General features: G+C 48.9%; 1 protein-coding gene across 2 annotated transcripts in view; it reads left to right on the top strand.

Moving 5' to 3' along the window:
• The first annotated feature begins 472 nt into the window (after positions 1-472).
• The window catches only part of LOC125707498 (protein jagged-2-like), a 31,526-nt gene continuing 7,270 nt past the window's right edge, over positions 473-24,728 (top strand). Inside the window, exons 1-12 of one of the 2 annotated variants that reach the window (XM_048974708.1) lie at positions 473-789; positions 1,230-1,550; positions 10,851-10,914; positions 14,700-14,954; positions 15,500-15,560; positions 18,234-18,364; positions 18,456-18,575; positions 18,787-18,900; positions 21,471-21,584; positions 22,607-22,720; positions 23,129-23,175; positions 23,864-24,037. In XM_048974708.1, coding sequence (XP_048830665.1) covers positions 721-789; positions 1,230-1,550; positions 10,851-10,914; positions 14,700-14,954; positions 15,500-15,560; positions 18,234-18,364; positions 18,456-18,575; positions 18,787-18,900; positions 21,471-21,584; positions 22,607-22,720; positions 23,129-23,175; positions 23,864-24,037 — 1,584 coding nt within the window. In that variant the 5' untranslated portion in view covers positions 473-720. The remainder of the gene's footprint in view (positions 790-1,229; positions 1,551-10,850; positions 10,915-14,699; positions 14,955-15,499; positions 15,561-18,233; positions 18,365-18,455; positions 18,576-18,786; positions 18,901-21,470; positions 21,585-22,606; positions 22,721-23,128; positions 23,176-23,863; positions 24,038-24,728) is intronic. The other variant, XM_048974709.1, reaches the window with a different exon arrangement.

Here is a 24,728-nt window from a genome sequence, read left to right as displayed (position 1 = left end):
CATCTCTATACAGTATGGAATCAAAAGAATGAGATGTAATTTTATTGCTCTACTACTCTTTCATTTTTCAAAACAAAAACGGAAAAAGGTGTAAATACCTTATTAAGCATAAATGACCTCTTGGCCGATTAACTTTTTCAAGGTAAAGGCTTGCGTAAAGTGCACTGCTAATCAATTAAACAGTATACCTTTTATGCATAAGACAAGTTTTAGACATAAGTATTTCGTCTGGGAGATTCGAGTACATCGACGACGAAGGAAAAATGTCAAATAAATAATTACTGAGGTTACATAAATTACATAGGGTTAGGTTTAGAAAAGAGCAACTTACGTACTCGGCCACAACGAACCAAGTTTTTTTTTTACATACTCCGCCCCCCTTCTCTTTTGGTTGGCTTCACCAAACGTAAGACCCCGGCTCCGCGACTGGTTCGTTCAGATGCCAATCAAACACATCCTTAGCTTGGCTTCAGCTCCTAAACATATCAGTTAGCGGGGAGTAGTTTGACGGAGGGAGAGTCTTGAGGCTGGACCATCAGCGCGTTGCCTCGGTTGTTTCCCAGCGCGCATCTGATGTTTCTCTTCCATTTAGAGATACAGTGATAGCCGATCACGCTGGTGATTCTTGCATGCCACAAGCGGAGGACCTTATCGCCGGTCCACGGCAGATTTACAAAAATTTCATTTTTTGCTCCCATGATACACTAATTATTCAGAGGCATGTGGAATTCTGTACGGATTACGAATTTCTTTTTAATGGTGTGTCTACTGTTAACGTTATGGATTAAGGTGAGATTTGAAAAGAATTTTGATTTAAAAGAATAATAGACAAATACCAGCATTTAACAATTTAATAGTGAAAACTAATTCATGCCGATTTCATCCAGTCATTTTGCATGTCATTTTGCATTTCTCAGCTTTGTGAAGGTGTAGTGTAATTGCGTTACGATTTCGAATTTTTACGGCAAAATGGCCCCTAAATATACGGATAACTTTGAGTTAAATATCGAATCGTATTGCTGTGCGTGTTGGATACTATTAGAAATACAGGCCAAACTTGCCCATTTTATATGGTGTATGTCTATAATCGCACATGTGCAGCAGATCGACCCTTTGCAGTTTGAGTGTGTTGCAGCACATTTTGCGTTTGATAATGTTACTTGGTAGCCACTGTACTTCATGATGTAGCTTCTTCCTTTTGTTTATATTTTATTTTAATCTTCTTTTAGGGGTCCCATTGCTCAGGCTATTTTGAGCTTCAGTTGATTACCGTTCAGAATGTAAACGGTGAGTTGGCGGACGGAGAGTGTTGCGACGGCACCAGGAACTCAGAAGATCTCCGCTGCGCCCGGGATGAGTGCGATACTTACTTTAAAGTCTGCTTAAAGGAATATCAAACGGAGGTCACCACCACTGGCGCATGCACCTATGGAACTGGATCTACTAGCGTTCTTGGAGGAAATAACATTCATTTCAAGAGTACCAAAAACGCGCAAAACAAAATCGGCGATGCTGGCAAGATCATAATCCCTTTCCATTTCGCTTGGCCGGTAAGTATTATTTTTAAATTTTATTGTTTGCGCCGTAATATAAAATTTGGACGAAATGCGCATCGACCGTAATTTTGTTAACTCTGCACATCCCTCCCCTCGGATTATTGTCCAGTTTCAACATCGTACCCTTTAACTCGGGACGACTCTGTCTCAGGTGTTGGGGACTCGTGCTTTCTAATGATTCGTGCATTCCCTGTATCACGATCAGTTAAAGAAAATTGTTTGCATGCAGTTCCCAATAGAAAATATAAAAGACTAGTGTACGGTTTCTTTATTTGCATTGCCGAAAAGAATATCTCAGTGTTGTGCTGCGACATTCCCGATCCCAAGACAGTACTTTTCCGTACCATATATTTCAGTTTTTGTTTACACATCTCACACTCCACTTGTTGTTGCGTGCTTGCTTTGAAGTTACTAATAAGCTACTTTTATATCTATTATTATAATGTAACAGTTACAAACTTCTGACTGGGCTCAGATGTTCAGTGACAGGCTGTAGCTTTGCGCTGCTCACGAATCCAGCAAAAGGCGAGCGGACTTAATGCTGCGCGTGAAGAAGCGCAGTTAAGTGGGAGGGGATGTAGGCTGCAGGCGCAGTTTCGGAAAGAGTTGATATCTTGTCTGCGTTTGGATCTTTTCAGAGGCCAATATATGAAATTAATAACCAGTTATGTCACGTTATACTTCCAAATAAACCTTGAATTATTAAGTCAACGCCACTGCGATTATTTGTCCGATAATTAAAGTGAATTGCGTTGGTCATTTGTAGCGGCTGGGAAGCGCACTGCCCTGTCACTCAATGAGATAAAACATTAAGAGTAAGAATATTTCTGTTGTTGCTAGGGGCAACTGTTAAGTTTTTTGTGGGTAAAAGTCGGTTGCAGTCTAAAAACATTGACTTATCTCTGCTCCTGCTTCTGTGCCCTTTGCAGATCAATATCAGACGCGTAGTATTCGCTTTCACCTCCTTCTTGCACCCACAGAGCTATCAAAAGGTTTAGCTGGGCCGATTATCTGAGAGTTCATCGGCATTGTATGAGAGGGTGTGCGCTGCTGTGTGTTGCTTTAGTGATAGCCGATCGTTTTAAATAGAGCTTGTCATTCCGTTGCAGTTGTCCTGTGTAAAAAACGAACCCTAAGTTTGTAGTATAATTTATAGCATCTCCCTGTTCCGGCATACTGCCGTCCGGTAGTTGAGGGAATCCATTACTTCCACTGTGGTGGTGGGCTTAAAATCGACTGTTATCTCGGGGCTGTTATGCTGTATGAACACGTTGCCACGGCTTCTTGGAAGCTAATGAAATTGCTGGCGGAATGTTCTCCGCTGCCACGACATCTGCTTGGTGCGTGCTCAGTGTAACTGAATCTACATTGTCTTGTAAAACGATATCCAACACCTTCTATAGATCATGGAGCTGCCACCTGTTGCATTGGTGTGTCTTATTTTTTTTTTTACCCCCCCCCCCCCCCCCCCCGCCACTACTTTCTTTAGATGCCAGTGGTGCTTTGTGTTAACCGCTGATCTAAGCTAGGAAAGCTGTAATGTCAGTATCTGAATTATTTTGGGCTTTGATTTCTCAGCTGTTGCTGCTTTACTGTAATAAGATAAAATTCAATTCAGATGAAACAAAGACCGCTTGGTCATTCAGAGGATGCAGGTTTGCCTTTACGGTCTAACGTGGCAATCCAGATAAACAGCAGGGGATCGTAGTGATAGGTGCGCCCTCTGGTGGATGTGTTATTTGCAATCAGGTTCATCAGTGATGGGTATGGTAAATGGTAATGATGAGAGGAATGGAGCACTGAAACCCGTGGTGGGTGGGGATTACTCTGTGTTGCTAGTCACTGCCTGGTTTAACCCAATAGGAACTGGTATAGTAATGAATGGGAAATATGTTAAACCAGCTGGTGATTGGTAATGAAGGACCACAGTGCTAAATGTGGATTTTGAAGCCTCATATCCGTCATCGCAAGTATCTGAGCCCCGTGGAGGGATCTGGATGCTGCTGTCTTTTGTTGTTGTGGGGCCGTGATGTACACCAGCTTCTCTGGTGTTCGGCATGACACAAAGCAGCGTCCCCACGTGGCCCTCGCTCCTCTTAACAACGTCCTGCACTTTTATTCATCCGTGAAGAAGGGTTGTGCTTCGCTGGCCCGTTAGCGCGGGTTAGCGCATCACGCCGAGGCTCGTCTTGCAGGTGTTTCGCAAGGCTTTGAGATTGCCCCAATGTGTATAGACTTGGTTACGCATGTGGGGAGGGACATCCTGGCAAAGCTGCCGTAAATTGCTGCGTCATGAATCAGAAACAGGGTCTTGATGACGGGTAGGGATTTCTTCCAAACCGTACAGGTCTTTATTAAAAAACTTCATACAGTGCCTAAGGGTTACTGCTTTATTGCACTTTGAGCATCTTTCTGATCTTTGTGGCTCAAGATTAGGTTGATTAGGTCTCTGTACTACTCTGAACTCGTTCCGGTGACCATAACCATGCATTTTCAGCATAGACCCTGAGCTCCGAGACTCTCACCCCAACCCCCACAATTCAAGCATGTCTGGCTAGGTGACCATGCGGCCACATGAGTACATTATGTTGACACAAAGCAGAATCCACTCCCTTGTTCTGCATGAGCTTGCAGTTTGCCCTGCATGGAAAGGCTACATACACACTGCCCCCCACCTTTTGTCATTAGGCCAGGACTGTTTCCCATACTCTAGGTGTTTAGTGGGGAATAGTTTGTCTTTAGATAAGGAGTGACTTTATTTGTGGCAGGAATGAGGTTCGGCACCTTCCATTAGAGTTGGGGGGGGGGGGGGGGGGGGGCTTTGATTTCCAAGGCTAAATGACAGCTGCAGTCATAGTGGATTTGGTGGCTTGCTGAGGGTTGCTAGGAGACCACCTAATAGTCCTTTAGTAACCAATTATCTATCCTCCCTCCACCCTCATGCACCCCCCCGCCCCCCCGACCTTTCACAGGGCAGTCCCTTGTGTAGTCCTCACCTGAAATCGGGGGCGATAGCATCAGGGAAAGAGCTACACAATTAATCCTGTTTTCATTCAATTATTGATCTCTAAATTGCACTCTGAAGGTCTTGCCGCACAGCTTAATGCTGTAAGTGTCAGTCGTGGGATTTGGGAAAGTAGCAGTTTCTTAGTCTTTATATCCGCATCATGGTGTGGGTTTGAGGGTGGGCAGGTGGGTTTGACGCCTGGAATGAAACTGGTTTTGTCCGGACCGAACCCATGGTCACCGGACTTTAACGGGAGTTTCTGGTTCAGTGTCCTCCGTGAACAGAAAACCTTTTTGTGTCTGGCTTGAGAAACATTTAATGTTTTTGCTTTTCGTAACCCCAAGCCGTTTGGTCTTCTACAGCGTCATTCTGGTGAAGCAGAAAGAAGGATGCTCAAACCCTGCCCACCCCCCCCATCATGAGGGAAGTCTTTTTTTAAGGGCCAGAGCTGAACAGTGCCTCCTTTATTCTAAATATATGACCGACTGTGATTGTATGAATAAACCCCCCCCCCCCCCACACGTTTTCACTCACATAGCGTGGGCTGGGTATTTTTAGACTGTTAACCCTGACCTTAATCTTTCAAATGCAGATAATCTGGCCTGATTTAGTGTCTTTCCCCATTTTCTCCCCGGCTCGGATGGTGTGCAGCGGTAGCACAGCACAGTGTTCCCTGATCATCCTCATCCTCACATGAGTGCAGCTCTTCCTCCGTTCTGGTGGTTAGTGCGCAGTCAGCCGGTGAGCAAACGAGGCGGCTGGCCCAGTTCAGTTCAACATTGCAAAGATCCCTTATTTACGTTAATTTTCAGGGAGACGCCCTGCCGTGGAGATAAATCACCGACTGCGACGGCGGTCGCCACGTGTCAGGGTGATGCATAACGTGCGTGCCGAGCGTCGCTTCGGAGAGAGGAGAGTCCTGAGTAAACATCTCATTCACATGTAACGGCGAGTTCGTTGCAGGTTGCCGAGGAGCTCTTCTCATTTTGGAAAATGCGTTGGTGTGTGTGGGAATATAGGCAATTGCATCGATTGCGAGTGACCCACATGCGGTCCTGTCCGGTGCACAGAACACGCCCCCCTCCCCCCCCCCGGCACCTTAATAAGCCTAAAAGCTCTGCATAATGCCGTGCCAGAGGCTTTGGGGGTGTTACATGAGCGTTACGTGAGCGTTACGTGAGCGTTACGCAAATGATGTCGAGGGGATAGTGTTGTTGACGGCCTTCCTATTCCCCAGCAGTTGCCAAGCTGCCGGCTGGGTCTCGTTTCACCTCCCTGGGCTCAGGTGACTTCCTCAAATTCCTCGTGAAATAATCGGAGAGTACGAGGACCTCTGTGGCTCCCAGCTTGTGTATCTTCTGTCTTTGGAAAAACTAGGAAAGATAAACCCAGAGAGAGCAGGAGGTCTGTGTGTGTGTGTGTGTGCGTGTGAGGTAACTTCCGCACCTGTGTGAGAAAAGTAAATGCATGCTAGTGTTGTTGCCCTGCGACGATGTAATTAAAGCACGTTACCACACAGCCTGCTTAATTCCCACTTGACTCTTGTACCTGCGCGAGATGATTATGCAGCTCCGCAGAAACCAGCTGGGAGGAGGCTGGAGTGGCCTGCTGTAACGTCAGGTGGGGGTGGGCGCACTTGCGAGCCTAATTAAATCCTTTATTGTATGTCAAAGATTGGACGCACTAGATGGAGAGCTAGTTGGTGCTTGCTTTGTGAGGCTGTAGTGTCGGGGGGATCCACATTTTGGCACATGCATGAGGGTAGGGTTCTTAGATGCAGTGCTTTCTGTATTATAGTGCCCAAAATGTGTGTCTGTCTACTAAATATGCCCTTCAGTGCTGCCTGGCCTGGTGCAATGTCCTCTGAGATGGTTTCTGATGGGCCAGGAAAGGGGAGGGTGGAGCTTCATGAATCTGTATCATCACGATTGTACTACATAGTATAGTTGTCATTTTCACCTTTGAGGATGTTTAACCCATAAGGTTCCTTGCATGGAAAAACAGCAGAGAGTAGTGGATCTCAGTAAATACAGAGTTAGTGTTGGGAAATACGTAGTATACATTGGTGTGTGTGTTAGTTGTAATGTACAGCCCCCTAATCTTGCCGGCTAATTGGCCCTCTCAGTCGAGGCCCCAGCACGAGTGTGTTGACGCATCGCTAATAGCCATGTTGGCATAGTAGCGACACGCTAAAGGAAGCGCGTGTGTGCGTGTAGCGGCCGTGCCTGGCGACGGCACGTTTGGGGGTTAGCGCCAGTCTGCAGTGTCAGTCCCGGGGAGTCCATGCGGCAGGCAGAATCCCTTTTTGATCCTTCGCGTCTGACACGCGCACCGTGATACTGCTAATTCTTTGTAATGCAGGTTAATGCGACTTTCTGCAAGCGCATTGGCTGACACGGTTCTGCAGATTTTCGTTTTTGGTGGAGCTGCTACGGGAACTTCTCGGTACATGTGGACGGGATCCGGCGTAGTCTTGGTCAGGGGAAAGCAGCTCAAGTCTGGAAGTTTTGACTTTCAGTGATTCCTCAGATCCTGTGATATCATTCATCAGAATTCCCAGGAGAAAGGGTCTGCTTTGACGCCTTTGTCACAATGCCTTTCTGGCCAACAATGCCAGTAACACAGTCATTGTCTCCTTTATCATATCAAGAAGGAGGGAAAATGGCAGTTGTTTACGGACCAAGGGCTGGTTTAAGAACGTTTATCTAAGGATGACTTCTGCAGTTTCTCGTTGAATGTGCCTCTCCGGTTTTGGCATCGGGCTTTGAAGCGTCCCACTCACATTAGAGGTGATGTGGTTTGCGGGGGCGGCAGTGAGAGGTGGCGAGGGAGGGGGACATGGGAAAATCCAGTGGAACAAAAGCTGGTGTTGGCTTTGTTGGTGTTGCATCAGTCAGCCAGGCTGATGAGGAAGGATGTAGAGGCAGCAGTCAATCAACCGGTGGCCACCAAGCTCCGCATTGTTCTGTTGGCCAGGCTGTTATTAAGGTCCAGAAGCTGGTCTGCAGGCACCAGCTGCACTGGCTGCTTTTAGCTGGATGTGTGCCGGGTCCCGGCTGGGTTCTCACTGGGTCTAGGCCAGGTCTTTGCAGTGTATTATTATACTATATGTCGCCCTTTGTCTTTGCTTTCTCTGACCATTGAACCCCTTGGCGCAGGTGTGTACACCCCATATATCACACTCCAGGATGGGTTCTGCCGGACCCCATCACAAGCAGCAGTAGCTGTGTTCCCGTGTCACCCAGACTGGGTTTGGCCTACAGGGTCTTGCTGCATAGTGTCATCGCAGCTGCGCTGGCCCGTGAGGAAGATGGATGTTTTCGGCATGGGGAAGGCACTACACCCTCGCGACATCCACGGCAGGGACCTCTCAGCTCCTAACGCTGGGGGAGGGCAGCCTCCTATTCAGCCACATGATTGATTCTTGGGGAGCTTTCATTTGTGACTGAGAAGAGAGCGTTTGACCCAAAGAGGTCATCCCCTTGGCCTGCAGTGTCTGCTCCCAGGCCAAGTCTAGACTTGTCTCTCTTGAACGTGGCGGTTTTGCCCCCCCCCCACAACTCCCCCGGCTCATGTACTGTATCTGAATCAACAGAACTGAAATGCATACCTGTAGCACTTCAGTGTTTCACGCACTCGGATGAGGGGCTTGTATGGCCATAGATGACCGGCCAACAAGGCAGCCAGATCTGGGCGTTTAATCCCTTCCCCCTACTTTTCCCCCGTAGTCAGCTTGATAAATGTGCCCCCAAATAGATCTTTCTGGCTAGTATTTCTGGACGTTTCCTGAAAGAGATGGGCGTCCCAGATGGGCGTCCCGCGCGTTTAGTTAACCAGCTCCTTTGTGCCCCACAAAGGCTGTGTATTGAGTGAAATGTCAAAAACGAAGACTATTCTGAGTTCAGACAGCAGAATGTCCATGTGTGCTGGTGAGGTGCCCGTAATATCCTAAGGCTGTTTAGCACTAATTAACAGAACGTAATCTGGAAAATGAAATTACAGTCACTGTACTCAAGAATTAACAGTCAAATTAAGTTTACAAACTCTTTACTACTTGTTTACTAATTCTTTATTAATTGTTCTCATCATTGCTTTTATGTTGAGTATTTTATTGAATTTGACACTAACATGCTGCAGACTGATAAAAGTGAGACGTGATCAGGACATCCGAAGCTGAAGTGTATGTACCCCGATGTGTGTGATTCAGTGTTCTAAGGTATTACGTCTTTTACTGGAACAGCTGGGATAGCAGCTCCCTGAAACCAGTTGTTAGAATACGATACCATATTCATGTGGGCTACGTAACACAAACTGTGAGCTAAGCGTGTCTGTGAAGGAGAAGCTGTCTGGGTTGGATGCTGTGTGCAGAGGCTGCGATAAAGGCCGGACCTCTCCGTGAATCTTCATCAGGGAGCAGTTTGCGTTTCTTTCGTGCACCTATAGCCCCGTAGGGGCAGGGTGGAGCAGGGGAGGCCGACAGCGACGGTGTGGGTGGAGTTTGACATCATCGATGCAGTATTGTATTCCGCCAAGTTCTGCCGGTTGTAATGTTCATGAATACTGTGTAGTACTGCTATGACTTCTGAACAAGGAGCGTAATCGCCTAGACTGTGTACTGTGTCATTACATTTAATGTTTTAGCCTTTCAGGTCTGCAAAGTGAAAATCCAGACCAGGATTTTGTTTCAACCAATCATTTGAGTCCTCTGTGACTGTGACTCTTTATACTCAACTGGTTGGTTGAAACAAAATCTTGAACTGAAGCATATAGTCTCCTGTGCTGCGTAAGGGGAAAGCCCAGCAAAATGGTCTGACTGCAGAAGAGACCCCTGCAGACTGCAGTCTCTCTGAGCATCACTTTGTAATCATCCCCATCCCCCTAAGCCCCATCCGTTCCCGTGGGAACCGGCACCTGTGACAGCCTCGTGCAGCTTTTTAGCTAATGATGCCTAGCGGCCCAGCCGTGTTGAACTATGCTACATTTAGCGCCACGGCTGTAGAATTTGTTGTTAACCTGGTCCCGGTGACACAGGCCTCCGGTGTTGGCCTTCGCAGTTTTTGACATGAAGAAATGGCAATAAACCTGAACTTGACCGAACGTACTTCGTGAAGCAAGGGCTCGGCTGGCCTCGGCTTCTCCTCCCAGCACCGCGCATCTATTACAAAGCACTAATGCATGCTGTGGAAATGCACTGGGCCGGTGTTATTTTTGCTCCAACTCGTTTCTCACAATCATGGGAAGGGTGTTGGGGAAATTAATGTGAATGTGAAATTTCGCCTCATTCTGGGTCAGCGCGTCCTCTGAGTCACTTAAGAGGGCCTTGATTCTCCTCGCCGCCTCAGGGCTGCACTTTTCTCTAAGCACACACCCTGTATGACGTTCCTGCTGATACTCGGTTGCGCAGTTATCTGTCACCGGGTGTGATACCACGTGGGGGATCTATCAGGCCTCCTGCAGAATGATGTCCGTCGCACCTCGAGGCAGCGTCTGACCGCTCTGACCTGCTGCTGCTCTCTGCTGGAATGTTTTCCAGGCCGTGGGCCTGTTTATCTGCAAACTTAGGCCTTAAAAGAGGGTCTCCTCAATAATTTAGGAAGCTCAATCTAAGAAGAGATTGCAGCATGTTAGTAAGTAACCAGCCCAGAAAAGAGTGGCATTTATCCATATGTAACAGCCGTGTGTGTGTGTGTGTGTGTGTGAAATACATATAGACACATGCAGTGCCACAGACAAAGATGCATGTTGTTTCCCACCACTGCTGCTAATTTTTGAGATGAGAGGATTGGCTGAGACATTACAGTGGCGTGATATTCAGCAGTCAGGGTCTGGGCCCTTCCTTAGATAGCCTTCCAGGATCCACCTCACCTCTCCAGTAATTTACACCATGTTGTAGCGCCATCTCTGGAAGTCAGCTGTTAGAGTTGCTGCTGATGTGAGGGTGGATTGGCTGCTGGGAGGACATCTGGGGGTTTCACACGCTGGGCGATCACACAGCCCACAATAGTTGCTATAAGAACGTGTTGGTCACCCTTTATCACTCTTTTTATCTGCGGGAATAAATGCTAGAGAGGAAAAATGGGTTTATCCAGTGACTACACATGACTGGACAGCCGCAGGTCGCTGTGAGTCACCGTCTGTCTGTGGAAAAATATGCCTTAACGTCATGCATAAATTTCAGACTTCTCCGGCTACAGGCTGCCTCCCTGCTCCAGGTAAATTGTGTAATCCGATAGGTGTGAAGGAGTGCTGCATTAATCACTGACATTTCTCACCATCTTCTGTTCCAGCGTGAGTACACACTCATCGTGGAGGCGTGGGACTGGGACAATGACACGACGACCCATCACAACAGTGAGTACTGCTGTCTCCACCAGGAGGCGCTGTCTAGGGCTGAGTAAAGCTGCCAGACTCTTGGGGTCGCTGATCAAAAATTGCATCCTTGGGTGGAACTGGCAATAGACAAGCGGGGTGCCGTGTGACCAGGTGAGGCGGAAAAGCTTAGTTTGAGTTATGAAAGAAGGTGCTGCTACCGGGAGAGAGCAGAATTTGCAACAGTTTGGTGGCATTTCCTGCAGCAGATAATGCGAAGAGCGTCAGGCCCTTCTGGATTGCGATGGTGCCGAGGTGGGCCCAGCAGAGTGTAAGCGGTGTTTACACGCAGCTGTTTCCTGTTTTTACCCGCCTGTCTGTCTTGTAGTGCCGCCTCGCTTTGTTTTAAAGGGTTGGCAGGAGGAAATAGGTTAGCTGGGGAATGTAATGTATGTGAGGGATGAAGGTGGGCTGTTAGAATGGGATCAATGAGTCAAGCCGAGCATTCCTCTCCAGGGCGCCCCACGGCGGCATGCGCGTTTCTCTGCCGTGAGCTCACCATGTCCTGTCTTTGTTCTGGCCCGTGAGTTCTGAGACAAGAAAAAAGGCCCTCAGCTGTGCTTTGGTGGTCCCCGCGACATGGGGGGGGGGGGGGGGGGGGCTTGATGAGTTCCAGCCCCCGCACTGAATCATGACTGATGCTCCACTGCCTATTTTTTGGAGGATGGAGATTTAACGCTTGCAGAAAATAAGTCCCAAGTGGGCCACCAAGCAAGGTGGTTATTCTTGACGCCCCGTAGGATCAGAGTAAGGATGATCGCTAAAACAGGGAGCTTTTAACCACACTGTCCTGCATCGTTTGCTGACCCCTGAAAGCTGAAACCCATCCGAGGAGAATGTGGTGAGCCACTACACCCATCCAGTGCTGGTCATTCTGATAAATCTGTTCACCACAGCACTGGGTCGAAGTGTACTGGCTAATTCCATCGCAGGAGGAAGTCCCAGTCTGCCTCCGTACAATCAGAGGACGTGCTCAGGAGATTCTCATGGCTCTACTGGGACAGAAGCTCTGGAATTTTGGCCCGGGCCGTCGGAAAGTAAGAAGTACTGTAAGAAGTTTGAGATCGACCTGAGTGGCAGCGGTCGCAAATTAAGGCACCGTCTGCGCACGTCGTGAATGAGGGATTGTGGGTCAGGGGGCAATGGGAAGTTGGCGAAATGTAAAAGGTTTAGCAACAAGTGAGATGTGGTTGCGGCATTGTACAAAGGAATGTGGAGGTTGGGGTAGGTGCTCCTGGACCAGGGTAGATGCTGCACTGTGCTGGTGTAAGCCTAGTGGGGCCGTGCAGTGCTGTGCTGTGCTGGACTGGGGTGTACGAGGCTCCACTGGCCCAAGCTGTGCGGGCCCATGGTGTGGAATCCAGGCGGCGCGGCGTAGCCGCTGGCCTGCAAACGTCAGGCTTTATATAGCCCGCTTTGAGAGCCCTGCTGAGAGGCGACTGGGATTCTGGCCTGCTGGGAGCGTCAGAGGAATTCAGCAGTACATGTACGGACAGGTGTGGCTGACGCGGGGGAGGGGGGCGGCGGCAGGCGGAGGCAGAGAGAAGCGGGGAGACGAGGCTGAAGCACACCTACGCGCCCCATTATGCTCCGGCCACACCGGCCCCCCCCCCCAGTGCGCATTCCCAGGTGTCAGCTCTCAGGGATGCATGCAGGACGCAGAGCCGCCCCTGCGCCGAGGCACATGCACGCGCTGCATCCACGAGAGGCAGGCTGCCTTCACATGCTTTTATCCTGGTATCCTCGCAAGCTGAAGTGGACCTGTGTAGTTATTAATCAGCTGTATAGACAAGCTCATGACCGACGACTGAATTTATGTCACCAAAACCACTGGTGTTGTCAGGGCTCCCTTTAGCTTGACGTCTGTTGTGCTTATTGAGAAGCTTTTTTTCCAATGAGGGGTCTTTTATAAATGGTGGCGCAAGAATTACTCCACTATGAGGTTCTCATCAAAACGGTTTCCAGGGAGTGACATGCAGACTCAGAACCCGACAACCTCCGTCTCTTGGCCTCCATAAGCTTATGCATGGATGCAGCTTTTGGTCACATGGTAAGCAGGCAGGGGGGCATTGTGGGTAGGTATGGGTGGTTCATGGTGGCCAGTATAGCAGCCTATCTAAGACAGGATCGGGACTGACTGACTGGCTGTGTCTCCCTGCTAAATTAGGCCGACGAGCAAATCTGCCTCGTCAGAGCCTTGTTTACTGACTTGTGCTTACTTTCCACCCGTGCCTGCTCGCTAATCAGCGTCTGAGCAGCTGGTTTGCTGCCCTACTACCTCTTCAAACCTCCCTGACAGGCGCAGGTTTAAGCGGCTTCAGGAAAGGGCCTGTCGCGCAGTGTTTACCCAGCAGGAAGTGCACTGGCCAACCCTGTGTTTGGACATAAAACAGAGCAGCTCTCCGCCATTGTTCCATATCTGGAGGCGGTGGGCTATTTCTGTTATTGTTCCTTAATTCGTCTGACATTGTCATGAGAAGGAAGGCGGGTGGGGCGGTGGAGGGGGGGTTGTCATAGGGAGAGGTGGGGGGGGGGTCGGTGGCGGCGTGACTAAGGAAATAGCAGGCCCCCTGTTTCCACGGCGATTGTTCCTTGCCTTCGATGCCAGTGTGATAAGCGTCGCTTTCATCGGTGGTGTACTTTCAAGATATAAACCCAAATGAATCCCCGGGTCACGGCGGAATGATGGACATGAAAATCCTCTGTTGCAATGTTAGCAGCCGGGATTACATTAGCCTTCCTGGTTGAGCGTTTTCTCTGCTTGGGAAGAAGCCAGCCAAGCAAAGGGGAGGTTCAGCATAAGTACATGGATCAAAAAATCCGACAATTACGTGGTTCTTGACTTTGCTGACCTGATTGCAGTACCCTCTGTGTTTATAGAACATCTCGGCATATTCAGATCCTACCCCCACCCCCTTGAGTATGTCCTCTGGTGCTGAGGACACATGATTGGCCTGTATTTTCATCCAACAGTAGAACCAGCTGGGTCCTGTGGGATGGTGTTTCCAGGTGGGGTGACTGATCAGTGTCTCGGTACTCGTTTCTCTGGGCTTTTTTCCTGCATATGGAGTCGGTAATGTGGAGCATTAATGTCATTAATCAGGACATTTGTAATGCTGTGATTCGCTGCAGCACCAGTCTGGCTCTTTATCGTTTTTTGTGGTCTGTTTTCTTAGTGATTTATCCATCTGCTGTCCCCTAAGGCTCAGTGCTAACTTGGGAGTTTGCTTGGGAGGCTAGTAGGGGTTAATACCTTGGATCCAGCACAGGCAGCTGGGGTTTCTGAGTTCCTGGATGGCAAGCAGATAGACTCCGGAAACGCTCTGGGGGAAGAAATTCCGTCTACATAGCTGACCTGCACAGCAGTTCACTTTACCCTCTTCGCTAATGTGCTGCAGGGCGCCTCTTGGTGCACTGGGTACATTTGGGGTTGGGTATATCTGTGGCTATCTGCTGATCTTTGGGTGGGGCTGGATTGCTCTGCCTTGAGAAAGAGCGATAGGCCTTTCCGATTTCGTTTGTCCCAGCTTCCCTATTATTTCCTCCATGGCTCCTAAGCACCATGGCTTGGATTTCCTGCAAGGGAGAAAGCGAGGGATGTGGGTGCCATTGACTTTCTGAGGGAAGTTTGTGGAAGGTTTGCCAGCCCCCCCCCTCCCCCCAGCACTTTTATTTCTTCCTTGTTTTTTTAGAACAGTGGCCTTGGGGTCGACCTGGAGTGCCCCGGTTTGCAGATCCTGAAAATGTTCTTGTCTCTCGGCATGCAGACGAGGACCTGCTGATTGAGCGGAGCATCCGCAAAGGCATGATCAACCCAGGCGATGGGGGCCAGACCATCCAGCACAACGGACCCATAGGCAACTTTGAGTACAGCATCCGTGTTCGCTGTGATGACAACTACTATGGCAGCAAGTGCAACAAGCAATGCCGGCCACGGGACGACTACTTCGGACACTATGTGTGCGACCAGTTCGGCAATAAGGTCTGCATTGAAGGTTGGATGGGCCAAGACTGCTGTACTGGTGAGCATCCTAATCAGGGAAACACATCTGCATGCACTCCCGCCCATATAGACGTGCTTACATGTGACTTGGCGTTAAACCTCCAAGTTAGCAAGCTGTTCCATGCAGCATAGCAATTCCTACGCTGTAGATCATGCTCTGTGGCCAGTGGCACTTGGTGTTACTGGATCATCCCTGGGACTGAGCTCAGGAATCAGCAGCACAGTTACATGACAGTCAACAATGTGACGCCAAGAATAATACCAGCGTGGGGAAGAGCAATGACTGGACATTTGGATAATAAACCCCGTTGGTCTTTCCACAAGAATCCCATCCCCCAAGGTTTTCTTTGCTAAAATATACTGCTAACTCAACATTTCCAAACTGAATTTAACCTTGAGTGGCGTATCTACCCAAAGACAATTTCATATCATGTTATGGTTGACTGAACTACCTGTTGAATTCATTTGGGCTAAGTAAGGACTAAGTATGAGGAGGTGGGTGTGAATTGTGCCGGTTGACATTGATTTTCTGTCTGTCTTTTGGGACTGCTCCTTTGTCTACAGCAATCTGCAAGCAAGGCTGCAACCTGCTTCATGCCACCTGTGATGTTCCTGGGACATGCATGTAAGTCTGCTTCCAGGATTCCTGATCCATGATTGGAGTTACATTCCCAAGGTTCCGAGTCTCACTACACCCCTAAAATGAAAAAAATATGAGTAGTTATAATGCTATAAGCTTGGATAGAGAAGCCAGCTTAGACGTTCGGCCGGGACTATTAATTACCAGGACGATGCTGGTTAAGGCATGCTTGTTTAACCACTTTTTGTTAATACCGACAGTGCATAAATTGGTGCCCCTCATTCATGCTCCCCCTGACCTTCAGCCAGAATTATAGCTATGCCTATTCTTCTGTTACCACCCCCGTTCCCACCCCCAGCCTCCTCACTGTTTTATGGCTCCTTCACCCCCAGCGGCCTTCTGCCCATTTATTAAAACGGGGCACTCTTTCTCGTTTGTATGTGGACTGTCCTGCCTGTTTGTTCTGTGCATTCCGGCCGAATGCTAAAATAACGATTAGGATGCAGCTGAGAGATTAATGGGATCTTCGGAGTTCGGGATGGGAAGAGAGCGTCTATGGTTTGCCTGCATTCCACCTTTGGGTCCTTGCCCTGGTGGGTCGTCGATTTGAAGTTCCACTGAGGAGAAATTTCAGGAGCAACTCCTATGCTGTTGCTCCTTCTCCTCCTCCGTGGACCTCCCTGCACAACACTGTCTGTGCCTCCTCATCCAGCTCATTGTTTGGCTTCCTGTTTCAGCAGCATGTCTTAAACTGCATTTCCTTCCCTTGAGCATACTTGGAGCTGCTTCTGGCACACGTCATTAGCCCCTGTTAGCCCTTCCTGTCTTGGACTTGTTTTGGCTGGTGATTCCCTGCTGTGAGGAGTAGGAGTCCCCTCTTCCTCACTAACAGGAAGTTCCTTCAAGCCGTCCTCCTCCTTTGCCAAATACCTGCCAGTGCCCGGGATGTCTGCCCGAGAAGTCTTATAAAAACAAGTAGCCCACAAATCCATGCCTAATTGGGCAGCAGGTGGTGTAGCTGTTATAGAAGAGACAAGTGGTGTACATACTGGTTAATGGGCAGAAGCATCAGGCCTCAGCAATGTAAAGAGACCTGACTGCTTGAGTGTTGAGACATACAAGTAATTGAAAAGACATGGCCTTGATTGTTGTGCTCATGGGAGTTTACACAAACTTTTATTTACACAAAACTATTTATTTACACAAAGAAATATTTTAAAGGGAGAAGAAAAAAGGAGAGATAACCAATCAGAGGAGGTGGGTCCAAGACATCTAATTGGTTGGTTCAGCCTCCCCTATTTCCTTGGCCCCATCTCCTTTATAATCTGATTGGTTATCTCTCTGAACCAATAATTTTTTGTTCTGCCCTCAGAACATTTTCGTGTAAGTAAAACTCCCATGAGTTACTGTTGGGGTGGCGGACGGTAGAGGGTTTGAATTATCATTGGAGTTCTTTTCATTGACAAACCCCCACCAAAGCATTGATGATGTAGTTGATAAAAATTCCCATGTTATATTTCCACTACAGCATGTTTTAACTTAGCAGATGCCTGTATCTGGCATGACTTGAGGTCCGATAGTAATTCACACGCTAGTGTGTTTCACCAAATCATCCTTCACACCCCCCTCTCAGTGGAAGCTCCTCCCTCAGGATTAGAGCCTGCGATATGGTATTTCCACATGCAGCATGGTCACTTTCCTGTTCTAAGCTCCATGTTGTTCCGTTTATTGTGCCGGAACTGGTGGAAAGAGTCAAAGTGACATGCCTTCACTCAAGCGTGCCAGAGCGTGTACCCAAACCGGACTGGCACCTGCCCATGCCCGCAGGTTCTCATGCGGCGGTAACATCCAGGCGACTGCCATGGAGCAGGGCGGCGATACTATGCAGAAGGGTGCCAGGCCGTTTCGTCAATGTGAAAGGAAGATGTGGAGCACTTGGTTTCAGGAGTTATTTCGGGAACATCTCTGAGACTATTTTAAGAACAGCTGCCTGGGAATCCTAAGTGATGGGGAGCAGACAGAACCATGACCCCCCCCCCCCCCCCCCCCCAGGAGTGACAGAGGGCAAACAAATACAGTACAGTACGGTACATCCCATCATGCGGCCGATGGGCACCACCCTCATTTTGCCATGGCCTTCATTCGGATGTGGCAGTTAAATGCACCATTCGATGGGAAACTGAAGAATGAAAATAGTGCATCCACACAATTCTCCTGATGTCCCCGATGTGACTGTTGGGGGGGGAGGGGGGCATCTGTGACTTGGGCTTAGAAGACTGTCTGTTTGACCAGCCGCTGGAGTTTGGCAGGGGCTGTGTATGTGGGGTGGGGGTGGGGTTGGGGGTGTGGGAGGCTGTCTTAAAATAGCATATAGAGAATTGACAAGACAGCTGAGAATGGGGTTCCGCTAGCCTTAGAATAGCAAAATGCTGCCATACACTAACTGATTAGCTAACCCTTCACCAGACCAGTCACCTCACCCACTCCTCACGGGCTCCATAGACAGAATCCTTTGTCATTTGGATGGTGCCCTGCCTTGCTTTCTAAAGCTATAGACTAATAGCGTTACTTTGAAGTTCTATGACGTACTGTTGTTTTATTTATTTTTTATAAATACATTTGGGCAAGTACCCACAGTCACTAATAAACCTGTCATAACTTCCGTAGTTTAATTTTAGGGTGGTATTTCAGTTAACTGTCACCCCCTGTGTCCTACAGGTGTAACTACGGCTGGCAGGGGCAGTTCTGTGACGAATGTCAGCCCCACCCAGGCTGCATGCACGGTACCTGCGTCAAGCCCTGGGAGTGCAGCTGTGAGAAGAACTGGGGAGGCCTGCTGTGTAACAAAGGTGAGGGAGGCCCGGCGGACATCCCCCTCCCGCTCGTCGCGGTGAGCGAGGAGGACGTCTGAGATGTTGAAGCAGCTATGCCTCTCTGTAGATCTGAACTACTGCGGCACACACCAGCCCTGCGTAAACGGAGGGACCTGCATGAACACGGAGCCAGATGAATACAACTGTGCCTGTCCCAACGGGTACTCGGGCAAGAACTGTGAGATAGGTAAGGGAGGGGCAGGAGAAGCACCATGCCACTTTTGTACTACATTACCCATAAACCCTCAGTTTGGTGCATCCTGCCTACTCCTTGCAGATTCCTCAATGAATAGTTGGTATGTAGGAGTTTGCAGAAGGCTGCTTTGGAGTACACGTTGCATCTGTGTTGTGAGGCTCACTGCATCTGTGTGTCTTCCACCTTCTAAACCCCCCCCCAGCCGAACACGCCTGTGTTTCCAGCCCCTGCGCCAACGGGGGCACCTGCCACGAGGTGCCCGACGGTTTCGAGTGCAACTGCCCGCCAGGCTGGGGCGGCATCACTTGTGCCATAGGTGAGTCCTACATTACCCCTGCCCCCCCCCGCACCCCCCACATTTTGGCAGGCCCTGTTGGAGCACCAGCATGCTGGACATGTGTCATTAATGCTGACAGCGGGATGCCTCCGAAATTCAGCAGTGGGCACCAGGATTAAAGGGGTGGGATCCTGACCGGGGAGACAAGATGAGACAAGGGGATTTGCATAATCTCTGCTCCTTTGAACCGGCCTGTGTTTAGCTGTTGGATGGAGGTTAAGCCTTTCTACCTGGCACTAGGAGGCTTGCAGTCTTTATTCCTTGCATCCCCTGGCCTTCGTGTTCCTGTCACTCTCAACTCAAGCAGCCCTGATCTGGTTGTCTACAGTCATTTGGGGCCAAAGCAGTATTGTTCAGACACAATTTAACACCCCCATCCACAAACCCCTAGAGTACTGTGCTGAACCTTCCTTTATTGCAATGCACCCCCCCCCATCTCATTTACAACAAAAAGCACTTCCCCAGAGTAAAATGTCTTTGTGCCTTTATCAGACGTGTAAGAACTGGGGTGTAATAGCTGTTAATCTGCTGGACCTGGATTATGCAAAGGCTAATCATGTTACAGTGTGAAGTCAAAAGCATGTTCACACAAAGGCATAGGGCTCTTATCTGGATCCCAGCCAGTGAGCCACTCCGATAGTGGAGATGCTCTGTGAGTCTGTCCAGCTGTAGGTGTAGCCTCATTGTGTTTTCATACCTTGCAGATAAGCTCTCCATTTACTCTGTCTGTCACCCCACAATCATGGGCAACCTAAACAGAAATGGTTCACATGACAGCTGCTACAGTCATTGTGGAGGGTATTTACCATGGTGTACCTAAGTTACGGTGTAAAATGGTGTGAGGCTGCGAGTTTGTCCACCGGCATCCTGGTTGACCGGATATATTTCTGATATATGTGACCGGATATATTGTATCATCCAGAGACACTTATTTTAAGGTTAGCAATACCATGTGTGTAAAGAGAGCTGGCAAGTGTGTATGTGTACATCTGAGTCTCACTTTAGTGTGCTTGTATGTGTGAACCTCACTTTAGTGCACTGTGTATGTGTCAGCCTCACTTCAGAGTGCTGTGTGTGTCTGAGCCTCACCTCAGTGCGCTGTGTATGTCTGAGCCTCATTTCAGAGCGCTGTGTATGTCTGAGCCTCACCTCAGTGCGCTGTGTATGTCTGAGCCTCATTTCAGAGCGCTGTGTATGTCTGAGCCTCACCTCAGTGCGCTTTGTATGTCTGAGCCTCACCTCAGTGCGCTTTGTATGTCTGAGCCTCACCTCAGTGCGCTGTGTATGTCTGAGCCTCATTTCAGAGCGCTGTGTATGTCTGAGCCTCACCTCAGTGCGCTGTGTATGTCTGAGCCTCACCTCAATGCGCTGTGTATGTCTGAGCCTCATTTCAGAGCGCTGTGTATGTCTGAGCCTCACCTCAGTGCGCTGTGTATGTCTGAGCCTCACCTCAGTGCACTGTGTATGTCTGAGCGTCACCTCAGTGCGCTGTGTTTGTCTGAGCCTCACCTCAGTGCGCTGTGTACGTCCGAGCCTCACTTCAGACCGCTGTTTACATCTGAGCCTCACCTCAGTGCGCTGTGTATGTCTGAGCCTCATTTCAGAGCGCTGTGTATGTCTGAGCCTCACTTCAGACCGCTGTTTACATCTGAGCCTCACTTCAGTGCGCTGTGTATGTCTGAGCCTCATTTCAGAGCGCTGTGTATGTCTGAGCCTCACCTCAGTGCGCTGTGTATGTCTGAGCCTCACTTCAGACCGCTGTTTACATCTGAGCCTCACTTCAGTGCGCTGTGTATGTCTGAGCCTCACCTCAGTGCGCTGTGTATGTCTGAGCCTCATTTCAGAGCGCTGTGTATGTCTGAGCCTCACCTCAGTGCGCTTTGTATGTCTGAGCCTCACTTCAGACCGCTGTTTACATCTGAGCCTCACCTCAGTGCGCTGTGTATGTCTGAGCCTCATTTCAGAGCGCTGTGTATGTCTGAGCCTCACTTCAGACCGCTGTTTACATCTGAGCCTCACTTCAGTGCGCTGTGTATGTCTGAGCCTCATTTCAGAGCGCTGTGTATGTCTGAGCCTCACCTCAGTGCGCTTTGTATGTCTGAGCCTCACTTCAGACCGCTGTTTACATCTGAGCCTCACCTCAGTGCGCTGTGTATGTCTGAGCCTCATTTCAGAGCGCTGTGTATGTCTGAGCCTCACTTCAGACCGCTGTTTACATCTGAGCCTCACTTCAGTGCGCTGTGTATGTCTGAGCCTCATTTCAGTGCGCTGTGTATGTCTGAGCCTCATTTCAGAGCGCTGTGTATGTCTGAGCCTCATTTTAGAGCGCTGTGTATGTCTGAGCCTCACTTCAGAGCGCTGTGTATGTCTGAGCCTCATTTTAGAGCGCTGTGTATGTCTGAGCCTCACTTCAGACCGCTGTTTACATCTGAGCCTCACTTCAGTGCGCTGTGTATGTCTGAGCCTCACCTCAGTGCGCTGTGTATGTCTGAGCCTCATTTCAGTGCGCTGTGTATGTCTGAGCCTCACCTCAGCGTTTCTCCCTCCAGATAAAGATGAATGTGCCTCCAACCCCTGTGCCCAAGGTGGCACCTGCATCGATCTGGAGAACGGTTTTGAGTGCCTATGTCCCCCACAATGGGCTGGAAAGACCTGCCAGATAGGTAAGACTGAGCTGCTGAGACAGGCCTGTCAGCCAGGTCGGGGCAGTGCTGCGAGATGGACTGCAGTCAGAGCTTGATTGCATGTTTTCTTTAATGTGCTGGGTGATGGTTGGCCGGCTGGCCCGCGTTTCGGGCGTATGACCCTTTGGGCGTATTAAAGGCCCCTTTTCCGGCGGATTTCTAATTTGAACCAGCTGCATGGGCTACATGTCTCCCGCAACCCGATCCAGGTGACTTGAGTAAGGCTATAAATAATGCATGGCCTCGCAACTGCTCGCCTTGGGACTAAATTTACTGTGATGGGGTTTGGGGGGAGGGGGCGATCTGGGGGTGTAGATTGGGTGGCAGGGCAGGCATGTCGCTTGGGTCCTACCCGCCTGGTGTGAGATTTGTGGAGGAAACCGGACAGGAGAGGAAACTGTTTATAACCTGTAAACAGAAGGAGGCCACATTCAAGCCAAAGTCTAGGCTTGCTGGCGCGGTGCTGAGCCCAGCTCCTCTTTCATCCATTAGGCGGCACCTGAATGCCGGCATTGGATTTCATAGAGGGGACAGGTGCACCTCAGAGAAATGATTTGCACATTGATGGCCCCTCCTGAATATTTTAAGCCCTAATAAGCGTGAGGTCTTTGATGGGATGGGTGCTGGAGCCCCTTTTCCCGCTTGGTTTCTGTTTGGAAAACGAGCTCCGATTTCCCCGACTGCTGGTGGGCGCACAATGCTGATGAGATCTGAGAGAATTCATTACTGCTGGTGCAGGAGGAGCTGGCCAGGGCTGCTGGACGAGGGGCTGCCGTCATGCGCTCCGTGCCTCGAGTTCACTTTGAAGGGCATAAAAATTTTATAAAGCCGAGTGTGAATGCTGGTCTCCTAGGAGACCGTCTGTTGGTGTTGCTGCGGTTGATGCTTATTGTGCCCCCTGTAGGGCTTTGGGTGGGTGGCGGTTGGTGGTGGGGGCCCAGTCTCAAGTCTCTCTCTCTCTCTCTCTCTTCTCCTCTTCTGCCTGTTGCTCTACTCCACAGATGTTAATGAATGTGCGGGGAGACCTTGCCTAAATGCTTACTCTTGTAAAAACTTAATTGGTGGATACCATTGCGACTGTTTTCAAGGATGGGCCGGACAGAACTGTGAAATCAGTCAGTATATCTCCTTGTCACGCAGCTGTCCTTTTGCACAAATCTCTTGTTGCCATTCCAGAGCATCCTCTTCTGCCTTAAAGCAATTACTGCTTTCTGGAGCAGCTAAATGTAGATGCCTTCTACACTGCCTCTGCTTATCTCTATATGGATGAATATATAAACCTTGGTATAATGAAATCTAAAACACAAGGGACAGGCTGTAGCTTCTCCTGTAGCTGGTTTCACCCGCATGTGATTTAAAGGCTTTCTGTTCTTCAGTGTGACTAAACCGTCGTCTCTCTGTTCACGGACTTCCCTTATGCATGCATGCATGCCCTGAGCATGTGTCTGAACTGCATGCCCTGTGTAAGCACTCCATATTTGAATGCTGACCTTTGGTAGAATGATCGCCTACTTCTGATACAGATCTCAGTGGCTGCCACGGACAGTGTCAGAATGGAGCCACCTGCAAGGTAAGTCTGCAGCGCAGGTTTATATTATCGGTCATCACATAGTAGAAGTATTTTCTTATCTAAATTGACTATTCTTTTCATTTTTAAGATGTTCCATCAATATAGCTAAGTTTATGTACTGTTGAAATTTAGGTGAAGGTTCAGGTTATTCTGGTTCAGTGCTTTTACTTAAGGGTATATCATTTGGTAACACGTTCTATGCAAGCCATGTCTATAAGAATCTATTAACATATTTATAACACATTATAGTGCATTCATAAAGCATTATAAACACAGCTATAAATATTCATAACAAGGCGGAACACATTATAGCCATGTTTATTATGCATTATGAATGCTTTATGAAGCTCTCCCCTTAATTGTAATACCAAAAATTATAATGCATTATAAAGGTATCTATAGTGCATTATAGATGAGAGCTTCATTGGAGCTTATGAAGTATTATAACCAACGCTATAATGCCTTGACTGCCAATTGAAGATGATGTAATGCTGTATTAATTCTTATACCAACCATTATAATGCATTATAAAGGTATCTATAGTGCATTATAGATGAGAGCTTCAAATAAAGTGCCCATAATTTTTTCCTCTTGTAATTTAATTTCCCATGTGCTTTCTTACTTCTCTGTCAGGTAAGTCAGGGCTGCTGCTTTAGTCTATACTCAGGCTTTCTCCTCTGCCTTACAGGAGGGCCCCAGGGCATACCAGTGCCTGTGCCCGCCAGGAATTGTGGGTAGACACTGCGAGGTTCTGCAGAATAAGTGTATCAGCAGTCCCTGTCATAATGGCGGGCGGTGCAGCGCCGTGCTGGACGGCTTCCTGTGCGACTGCGCGGAGGGCTACTCCGGATCTTTGTGCGAGGTGAGCTGGCAGCAGTCGACGTGGAGAGCTCAGGCAGTCCGCAGAGAATCAGACTCCGCCTCCTTACACTGTACGTCTGAAGCCTGCTCTTCGGTCACTAGTCCAGCTTCTGAACCGCCGCCTCACCTGCTTCCTCATATCAGAAGCTGAGTCCTTTCCAGGAGAGATGAGGACAGGGTGTCCACCCTCTGAATTACTGGCGGCAATCTCTGAATATCAGAGGTGAACATCCAAGTAAACGGGTCCTCACAACAGCAGATGTGTGTTTATAAAAGGCTCCAGTGTGTGGAAAGTTCTGAGGGAGAGCCAGGAGCATTGGCTCACTGGTGGGGGTGGGGGGGGGGGGGGGGGATAAAAATAAGGGCGTTGTAGATGAAGTAACTCTTATTTGGGGCACCCTGGCTAGCTGCCTGCTTTGCTCCCAGGATAGTTAAAGTCCTACCAAGCAACGGAATAATGGATTGGCATTAGATACAGGAGCCATGTACAGTGAGGGCAAAAGTAAGCTATTTCTGTGGGTTATTATAAAGGGTTTCACAACGAATAAGGCTGCTTGTGCAATTCTATTCTGATATAGGAAGAGAGGTTACCCATTTGGGGTTAGCCTGCGTCTCTTAATGAAAGACCTCAACTTAATTCACTCTGTCCCATTAAGCAAGACGCGTCCGGGCTGCAACACCAGAAATGTAGC

The sequence above is a fragment of the Brienomyrus brachyistius genome, chromosome 14, assembly GCF_023856365.1.
Source record: "Brienomyrus brachyistius isolate T26 chromosome 14, BBRACH_0.4, whole genome shotgun sequence".
Classification (NCBI taxonomy): Eukaryota; Metazoa; Chordata; class Actinopteri; order Osteoglossiformes; family Mormyridae; genus Brienomyrus; species Brienomyrus brachyistius.
Note: the sequence above shows the minus strand (reverse complement) of the source record. Positions and strands in the feature narration are given on the sequence as shown.